The sequence below is a fragment of the Ipomoea nil genome, unplaced genomic scaffold, assembly GCF_001879475.1.
Source record: "Ipomoea nil cultivar Tokyo-kokei standard unplaced genomic scaffold, Asagao_1.1 scaffold1558, whole genome shotgun sequence".
NCBI lineage: Eukaryota > Viridiplantae > Streptophyta > Magnoliopsida > Solanales > Convolvulaceae > Ipomoea > Ipomoea nil.
Genome location: NW_017617986.1, coordinates 538,955 through 548,928, shown reverse-complemented (window position 1 = coordinate 548,928; position 9,974 = coordinate 538,955). Strand labels below are relative to the sequence as shown.

The 9,974-nt window shown below is 38.2% G+C and overlaps 1 protein-coding gene across 1 annotated transcript; it reads left to right on the top strand.

The window, feature by feature from the left end:
- The first annotated feature begins 6,817 nt into the window (after positions 1–6,817).
- Positions 6,818–7,864, top strand: LOC109189539. Its single transcript, XM_019340148.1, has one exon. It carries the CDS (start codon positions 6,818–6,820, stop codon positions 7,862–7,864), a length of 1,047 nt encoding a protein of 348 aa, XP_019195693.1.
- The last annotated feature ends 2,110 nt before the right edge of the window (positions 7,865–9,974 follow it).

Here is a 9,974-nt window from a genome sequence, read left to right as displayed (position 1 = left end):
TCATGTGTTTATGAAGGTGTTGGGTTTAGATCTTGTTAATGTTTGATGTACACATTCATTAGCTTGTTTTTGGAGGATTCCTTGCCTCAACGAGAGTTGGGTGATGAATCCAAGCCACCCCTTGCATAGACCCGATTTCTTCCTACGAAAATAGGGGAAATTGGGGGCTTTAGATGCTTTGTGTGCTTGATGGGCTTGGAATTGATTCACCACGAAAGTGGGTAATTCCTTGTTCTAATCCTTGTTTATTAATCACGAGAATGGTTCGTAGACTAGGATACCTACGTGCATTCCCGCTTGTTTCCTTGGTTACTTGTTCTCCCTAATCCCTTAGGTTGTTAAAGCATCTAGATGATAATGCTCCCTAGCTTGAGCCCTATTTCTTTATTTTGTGTTTATCTTTGTGTATATGTGTTAGTCTTATCATTTCCTTAAACTTGTAGTTTGCTTAGCTTCTTGTTGATTTCCTTATGCTAGTGCCTAGTTTATTGTGATTGCATATTGCGTGCCATAGCCCCCAATCCCCTGAGGACGACATAACACACCCGAGCTCACTTCTTATTTTTGCTACACCAAAAATTCGCGCCGTTGCCGGGGATTGGCAATTTGGTGGTTCTATGTGATTGCTTGTTTTGCTAGCATTGGAGTTTAGGAAATCTTAGGAGACTAAGCTTTTTCTTTCTTTTTGTTTGTTTTTATTGTCCAAAGAGCTTATTGTCTTACCTTGATTGAGATTTGGTTGAAGGATCTTTTCTTTGTGCATTCACTCTTAATTGAAAAGGAAGAGTTTTCACTACTCAATCAAGAGTTTTGAATTATGGAGGGGTATGATTTCCAAGAGCAAAGAATGTCATTGCCCGATTTCATCAAAATGGGTATAAAGACCTTTCAAGGTGGTCCACTTCAATCATTCCTTTCTTATTCTAAGTGGTGTTCCTATTGTGGTGAAGCCCATGCATTGGAGAATTGCTACAAGTTAAATTTCACAAATCAAGCACCACTTCAAGATTGTCAACCATTTCCTCAAGAGGGTGGTATCAACATGAGTCAAGAAGAAACTTTTCAAGCTTTGGAGCCACAATCTCCATGGTGTGCTATATGTGGTGGTTCTCATGCTTTGGAAAGTTGCCATATTTTGACTCCCACTTACAAAGTGCCTCATCAAGGTGATCAACAACAAGCTTTGGAATATAATGTCAATGTCAATGAAGAAGCTTTTCAAGGAGGTACACCACCTATGTTCATGCCACAACCTCTTTGGTGTGCCATATGTGGAGGACCACATGAAGCCGAAGGATGCTACATCTTTGATCCAAATTTCCAATATCAAGGCCAAGTTCAAGAACCTCCACATCAAGAACCTCAACAACAATATGAAGATCAATTTCAAGAAGTCCATTACCAAGAACCTCAACAAGAATGTCAACCATTTGATCAAGAGGCCGAGATGAAGTCCATGATGTCCAACATGCTTATGCAATTGAATGAGCTACAAATTCAACTAGACAACTTGATGGCTCAAAGACAATGTTTGGCAACTCAAGAACCCATTAAAGATTCATCTTCCAATGAAGAGGTTCTACAAGAGTTGCTTTTGCAAAATGAAAGTCATGTGGTTGATGGAAATGAAAAGGAGGGTGAGGACCTTGAAGATAAAAATGAAGATGAAGATGATGAGGTTTATGATGAGTGCATTGAGATGGAGACACCAAGTTGGGGAAGTATAGAATTGCAAGGGAATGGTGATAAGGAGCAACTTGGAGATGGTCCAAGTGAAGAAGTGTTAAAGAATGATGAAGTTGATGAAATTTGTGGCACAAATGAGGAACGCCCTTCAATGGATGACACTCCCTTGGATGAGAACTTTAGAGTGATTTGGGAACCGGGAGGAGTCAATATTCTTGAAAGTGTAGGCCCTCATTGGCCTATATTTATATCCAAGGATTCTTACTTCCTATTGGTGCATGATAAAGATCCAAGGTTTCCATTACTTGCTCAAGAAAAGGGTAATCAAGAAGAGAATGGGAATGGAGACTTTGGGATTGGTAAATCTTATCTCTACTACCAAGAAGCAATGTTTAGGAAGAAATCCTTGTTTGATTTGTGGATTAAAAATGGATTTGAGGAAAGATGCATGAAGTTTGGAATAAAGAGCATTGAAATCTTAGCAATTGGAATGGTGGATTTGTGCATAAAGGAGTTTGTTGATAGCCACCACTTGAGGAAATATTTGGAGGATAAATTTGCTAGGAAGGATGGAATGTTCTTTCTCCAATCCAATGATGGTTGAAACTTGGGAGGTTGAGTCGAGCTAGCGACGTTAAACTTAGCGCTTCATGGGAGGCACCCCATGTTATCTTTAATTTTATTGCACTTTAATTTCTTCTTTATTTTTCTTTACACTTTTATTTTTGATATATCTTGCTTTCACTTGTGCTTTTATGTCTATATGCTCTTGACTCTAGGAATGCCACCAAGGAGTATGCTCAATTCCAAGAAGGCTTCATGATTATTCTTTGACACAAGAAGATTCATTAGAGGAGTCTCATCTACCTTCTCTACTTTCTTTAATTGTGTATAGTGCCTTACTTGGTGTAGATAGTAGAGATTGTGCTCCTTGTGCTTATTGTGCTATCATTCCCCCCTTGTTCTTTGTTGTCTTTCACATCGAGGACGATGTATCCTTTAAGTGTGGGGGAGGGGATAATTTGGGTGTTTTCTATAAAAATTTGAATTTTTTAAAACTTTGCTTGGATGACTCATTGTGCATAATGTTGAATAAATTGTCTTTCCTTGCTTGAAGTTGTGATTATTCCCTCTTTGTTGGTTGGTGGTTTGTTTTGGTGGAACTTGTTGCAATTCAACTTGTGATTGATGAGCCAAGGGGTAATACATGATTGATCTATTCTCTTGCCAATAGCCTTGTTAACCACTTAATAATCGAATCAATTCTTGATCTTGTGTGTTATGCATTGCTAGTGAAGGCTTATGTGAGATTCCGGTCATGGTTGTTTTGCTAGAACTTGCCTCATTACTCCTCGTGTGAAGTCTAAGGTTTGCATGTTTTGAAATGATTTAGGCCATTTTTGTTTAGCCCTAGCCTTTCAAACCTACCCTTTACACATGTGTTTACCGCTAGTTGTCCCCGTTGAGCCTTTTGTTTGTTTAATAAGTGCTAATTACTTGTCCCTACATTGTGATTTGTTTTTCTTGTGTTAACCCTCATCACTTCACCCTTAACCCTTAGCCAAAATGTCTCCCTTCACCCTTGAGAGAATAGAACATTTATTCTTTTTCTTGGAAGAGATCTTTATTGGAGCTTATTTTGTTAGCAATCCTCTTGATAATTTTGTCTAAGTGTGGGGGTCTTGATTCATTGAATAAGTTTGTTGGTTGATTTGAAAAAAAAAAATGAAAAAATGATGTTGAGAAAATTGAGAAAAAAAAGTCTTGAAAAAGATATGAAAAGAGAAAAATGAAAAGAAAAGAAGAAGAATAAAAGTTTGAAGTTTGTTTTGAGAGTTGTACTCAACCCCCACCACTTTAGAGCTTTGTTTTGTACGTCCTTTTAAATCTTGTTTGCTCCTTAGTCCATAGAAGTTATATCTCTTCTAGCTCCAATTGTGAATAAATGTGAAGTTCTCTCCTTTGTTTTATTCCTATACCCCTTCATTGTTAGCCATTCACCCTTAGCTTCATTACAAGCCAAATAAAAGACCTACTTGATCTTAGCATGCATTCTTAGAGTTGAACTAGTGGGAGTATGAAGGGCAAACCTATGGAATCTCATTCAAAGCCAAGTTTTGCATAATCTCAACTTAGCATTTGTGCACACTTGATTCTCACGTACTTTAATGGTTTTGGTGCTTGGTTATTGGCTTGAGAATGGAACTTGTGTGCCAAGCTAAGGTGATTCTTGAAACAAGTTGTTTTGTAGCAAGTTGGATTGTGGTTTGATTGGTTGTGCAAATTGGGAGTATGATCAATTTCATTGCTAGGATGGTGATTTATTTCTTGTCTTTGCTTGAGGACAAGCAAAAGTTTAAGTGTGGGGGAGTTGATAAGTGCTTATTTGTTTATATTTTTCCCCCATTTCTCTAAGCCATTTTGCATATAGATCATTCCAAATTTCATGAGATTGGGACTAAATTGTGTTATATTGCAAGGAGTTTGGTTTTGAAAGCATTGGAATCAAAGATGAGTAATATCATGCATTTTGGTGGATATTGGAGTCAAGTGGAGCATTATGGATACATTTAGAGTCCATGGTAGCCAAGGAGAAGCTAAGTTGATGGGCAAAACACTTCCAAGGAAACATAAGAGTGGTGTATTCAATGGTCTTAGTCATTTGGGCAAACCAAAACAAAAGAGGAGCAAAAGATCAAGACATTGTAATTTTCACTCATTTCGGACACTGTTCGGTGTTTTGACCATATCTCGGCCTAGGAATGTCCAAATGGGGTGATTCTTGCACCATTGGAAATCCAACTTAAATGGGTACAACTTTGTTGAAGACCATAAGTGCCAATAAAATGGTTTTAGAGGAGGAAAATAGCCTAGAAGTCAAGACAAGTGCACAGAATTTTGTTTCCAGGAGCCTCGTACTGCCTCGCGTAAGCCCATCCCTCATCCCATCCGAGATCTGAAAAAGGAACCAGGTGGCGTACGCCCTGCCGTACGCCCGTACGCATGCCAGTACGACCATTCCAGTGTTCACTGGAAATGCACCAAAAATGGGACGCCCTTGCGTACGCCCATCCATCAGCCCATCCATCAGCTCAAGAATGAAGCAGGTGGCGTACCCCCTGGCGTACGCCCATCCCTGAGGGCGTCCCTACCTGCTCTGCCCCTATTTAAGCTCGAATTGAGCTCTTTTTCCATAGTTTTGGACCTTGTTCCAACCCTAGACACTTTCTTTCATTCTCCTTCATATTTTTAGGTTAGATTAGACTTAGATTTATGTTTCTTAACACTTTTGAAGCTTGTAATCTTGGATTTGGAGATTGGATTTCAACATTTCAAGATTGTTCTTCCATTTTCAATACATAAGTTCTTCTTCCTTTTATCTCTTTACTTTGCAAGATTTATGTTTATTACTTGTGTTCTTGTATTCTTTATGCTATTTAATCATGAGTAGGTAGTTTATGGACTTGAGTTAGGGTTGTATTATCTATCTTGATGCTTGATTTGTGATTATTGTAAAAAATGGGAAGAACACTACTTAGGGTTCATGTGTTTATGAAGGTGTTGGGTTTATATCTTGTTAATGTTTGATGTACACATTCATTAGCTTGTTTTTGGAGGATTCCTTGCCTCAACGAGAGTTGGGTGATGAATCCAAGCCACCCCTTGCATAGACCCGATTTCTTCCTACGAAAATAGGGGAAATTGGGGGCTTTAGATGCTTTGTGTGCTTGATGGGCTTGGAATTGATTCACCACGAAAGTGGGTAATTCCTTGTTCTAATCCTTGTTTATTAATCACGAGAATGGTTCGTAGACTAGGATACCTACGTGCATTCCCGCTTGTTTCCTTGGTTACTTGTTCTCCCTAATCCCTTAGGTTGTTAAAGCATCTAGATGATAATGCTCCCTAGCTTGAGTCCTATTTCTTTATTTTGTGTTTATCTTTGTGTATATGTGTTAGTCTTATCATTTCCTTAAACTTGTAGTTTGCTTAGCTTCTTGTTGATTTCCTTATGCTAGTGCCTAGTTTATTGTGATTGCATATTGCGTGCCATAGCCCCCAATCCCCTGAGGACGACATAACACACCTGAGCTCACATCTTATTTTTGCTACACCAGCGTCCAAAGTTGCCAACTTTGGACGCTTATGACTTAATGCGGATATAATTCGCGTCCAAAATTGGCAACTTTGGACGCGAATTAATTTTCTAATCTATCCCCAAATCCAGTTCAGCCCGCTCTCCGCCCTAACCCCGCAAATCAGACCTCTCCGTCTCCTTCCTCCGTCCGCTCTCCGTCCTCCGTCCGGTCTCCGTCCTTCAATTCGCTCGCCGGTGCTGCTCACACCCGCCGTTCATCGTCCTCCGGTCGTCGCTGCTGCTCGCATGCCAAGCACCGCCGGTCTCCGCTGCTGCTACCACGCCAACCACCGCCCGTCGCCGCTGCTACATCGCACGCCACCACCGCCGCTGCTACGAACGCCGGACGCCGGTCGCCGCTGCTACATCCCCCACCACCACCGTCGCTGCTACGAACGCCGGCAGATCGAGGTAAGGTGAGTTTGTTAATTTTTTTTTTCGAAAATCATTAATTATTTTAAATTTTTTTTTTGTTATTTGTTATTGTTGTTTATTGTGTATTATTGTATATTTGTTATTGTTGTTTATTGTGTATTATTTGTTATTGTTGTTTATTGTGTATTATTTGTTATTGTTGTATATACAAATTTGTTGTGTTATTTGTATTATTTGTTTATAGAGATTGCACATTTACCGTATAATTTTATAAATGTTTTAATTTGGATAATGTTGTTACTTGGTTAAAATATTAAAAGTTATTTTAGTAGTTGTGGATCAAAGGTTATTGTAGCATTGGTGGAAGAAAATTACCTACATTGCATTTGATGTATTCGTAAATCATTAATTATTGTATTATTTGTTTATTGTATTTACAAATTTGTTGTGTATTATTGTATAAGTTAGACATTGTTGACAAATTTGTTGTGTATTATTGTATATGTTAGGTATTGTTGATAAATTTAGTTAAAGCTTTAATTTGAACCTTTAAGTTATAACTTAAGAAACTAACTCATTTATCATTTCTTAAATGTTGTGTGACAATATATAGGAGATATGGATCGGAGTTGGATGTATAAAAAACGCAATACACTTGAATATGTTCATGGGGTTCAAGAGTTTGTTAAAATTGCCAAGGAATATGCAAGTAAAATTGGTGAAAATTATATAGTGTGTCCTTGTTATGATTGTAGAAATCTAAAAAAGTTTCGTAGTTCTGAACAAATTAAGGAACATTTGATATGTCGTGGTTTTAAGATAGGATATGACCGGTGGATATGGCATGGTGAAACTGTCCTTACTAGTAACAGTACAAATCAAAGAGAATGTAGAAAAAATCAAGAGAAAGATCAAAGTAATGAAGATAATGTTAGAAATGATGGAGACAATGATCGGCTAGATGAATTGATGCGGGATATGCAAGGGGATTTGAATCAAATGCCTCAAGAGTTTGAAAGTTTTTTTGAGAGTTCTGGAAAACCTTTGTTTTCTGGATGTAGTAAATTTACAAAGTTATCAGCAGTGCTTAAATTGTATACCATAAAAGCAAAACATAGGTGGAGTGATAAGAGTTTCACAGAGTTATTAGAGCTTTTAAAGGGCATGCTTCCAAATGAGAATGAACTTCCTAGTTCAACTTATGAGGCAAAGAAAATGTTATGTCCGTTGAGTATGGAGATTGAAAGGATCCATGCATGTCCAAACGACTGTATTTTGTATTGGAATCAAAACAAAAACTTGCATGTGTGTCCAAAGTGTGGAGCATCGCGTTATAAACGAAAAGGGCTCGATGATGCATGTGAGCAGAAGAAAGGTCCTCCAGCGAAGTTGTTGTGGTATCTACCGGTGATTCCAAGATTCAAACGTTTGTTTGCAAATGCAAAGGATGCGAAGAATTTGCAATGGCATGCTAGTGGGAGAAAAGAAGATGGAAAGTTGAGACATCCTGCCGATTCTCCTCAGTGGAAGAACATTAATAAGAAGTTTCCTAATTTCGGTGCTGAAAATCGAAATCTTAGGCTTGGACTATGCACGGATGGAATGAACCCTCATGGTAACATGAGCAGTCGCCATAGCACTTGGCCAGTTCTCTTAACAGTTTAAAATCTTCCTCCGTGGTTGTGTATGAAGCGCAAGTACATCATGTTATCATTGCTAATATCTGGTCCTAAACAACCAGGAAACGACATAGATGTGTACTTGGCACCGCTTATTGAAGATTTAAAGATGTTGTGGAATGTAGGTGTGACAGTATTTGATGCTCATAGTCAAACCAACTTCACTTTACGAGCCATGCTGTTCTGCACAATCAATGACTTCCCAGCATATGGTAACTTGTCAGGGTATACTACTAAAGGGGCTAAGGCATGCCCTGTTTGTGAAGATGAAACAGTTGATCTTTGGTTGAACAACAGTAGGAAAAATGTGTTCATGAGTCATCGAACCTTTTTACCTATTGACCATCCTTATCGAAAGAGGAAAAAAGCTTTCAATGGAAAATCTGAGACTGGAGTTGCTCGCTTACCATTATCAGGGGATGTTGTTTATGATCGAGTGAAAAACATTGATAATGTGTGGGGAAAAACTTCAAAAACAAGTCAAAAGGGTATTTGGAAAAAGAGGTCTATATTGTGGGATTTACCATATTGGGAGCACTTATCTGTTCGACATTGTCTTGATGTAATGCATGTGGAGAAAAATATTTGTGATAGCATTATCGGGACATTATTGAATATTCAAGGTAAGACGAAAGATGGTATTAAAGCTAGAAAAGATATGGTAGACTTGGGGATAAGGACTCAATTAGCAGCACAAGAATCTGGAAAGAGGGCATACTTACCTCCAGCTTGTTATACTCTGTCTAAAAAGGAAAAACAAGTTTCTGTAGCTGTCTAAATGGTGTCAAGGTTCCTTCTGGCTATTCATCTAACATTAAAAAGCTTGTTTCAATGAAGGACCTTAAATTGGTTGGTATGAAATCACATGATTGCCATGTGCTAATGCAACATATGTTACCTATTGCTATTAGAGGCATATTACCTAACCATGTTAGACAAGCAATTACAAAGCTTTGCTACTTTTCCAATGTCATTAGTAGTAAAGTTGTTGATCCTGAGGTGTTGGATTCTTTGCAAGCTGATGTGGTAGTAACTTTATGCCAGTTTGAAATGTATTTCCCTCCATCATTTTTTGATGTTATGGTGCATTTAACAGTTCACTTGGTGTGGGAAATTAAAATGTGTGGTCCTGTATTCTTGAGGTATATGTATCCATTTGAGAGATACATGGGAATTTTGAAAGGATATGTGAGAAATCGATATCGGCCAGAGGGGAGTATAATTGAAGCTTATGGTGCTGAAGAAGTGATTGAGTTCTGTACTGATTATTTGGCTAATGTTCAGTCCATTGGTGTTTCTAAATCACGTCATGAGGGAAGACTCACAGGAAAAGGTACCATTGGGTTTAAAACACATGTCCCAAGTCAAATAATCAGAAATCAAGCACATCATCTCGTACTGCAGCAGCTTTCTGAGGTTCATCCATATTTGGAACAACACTTGTCTATTATAAGGCAACAAAATCCTTCTAAAGGTGAAATGTGAGTGACAAAAGAACACAATTCTACATTTATCACATGGTTCAAAGATACAGTGATGCAAGAGTTATCTCAAGTGCCAAATAATATCACTGAAACCATTAGATGGTTATCGTTTGGCCCTAGATTTGTTGTGAGCACTTATGAGGGATATGATATTAATGGGTATACGTTTTACACAAAATGTCAAGATCAAAAAAGTGTAGTGCAAAATAGTGGAGTGACATTAGTAGCACAATCAACAGAGTATTCTAGTGCTAAAGATACTAACCCGGTAGATGCTACTATGTCATACTATGGAGTCATTGATGAAATCTGGGAACTTGATTATAAGGTGTTTAGGATTCCTCTATTCCGATGTTCTTGGGTTGATAACAGGCGGGGTGTCCGTGTAGATGATTTGGGTTTTACCTTAGTTGATTTTGGTCGGCTTGGATATCATGATGAACCGTTTATACTTGCATCTCAAGCTAAACAAGTCTTCTATGTTTCTGATCCTATTGATAGTAAGTGGTTAATTGTCTTACAAGGCAAAAGAAGTATTGTTGGTGTTGGTGATGTTGTTGATGAAGAGGAATATGACCAATTTGATGAAACCCCACCATTTTCTATTGGTAT

What these genes read in the sequence shown, in the direction of transcription:
- LOC109189539 (XM_019340148.1), top strand. Translation starts at nt 6,818, where the DNA reads ATGGATCGGAGTTGGATGTATAAAAAACGCAATACACTTGAATATGTT.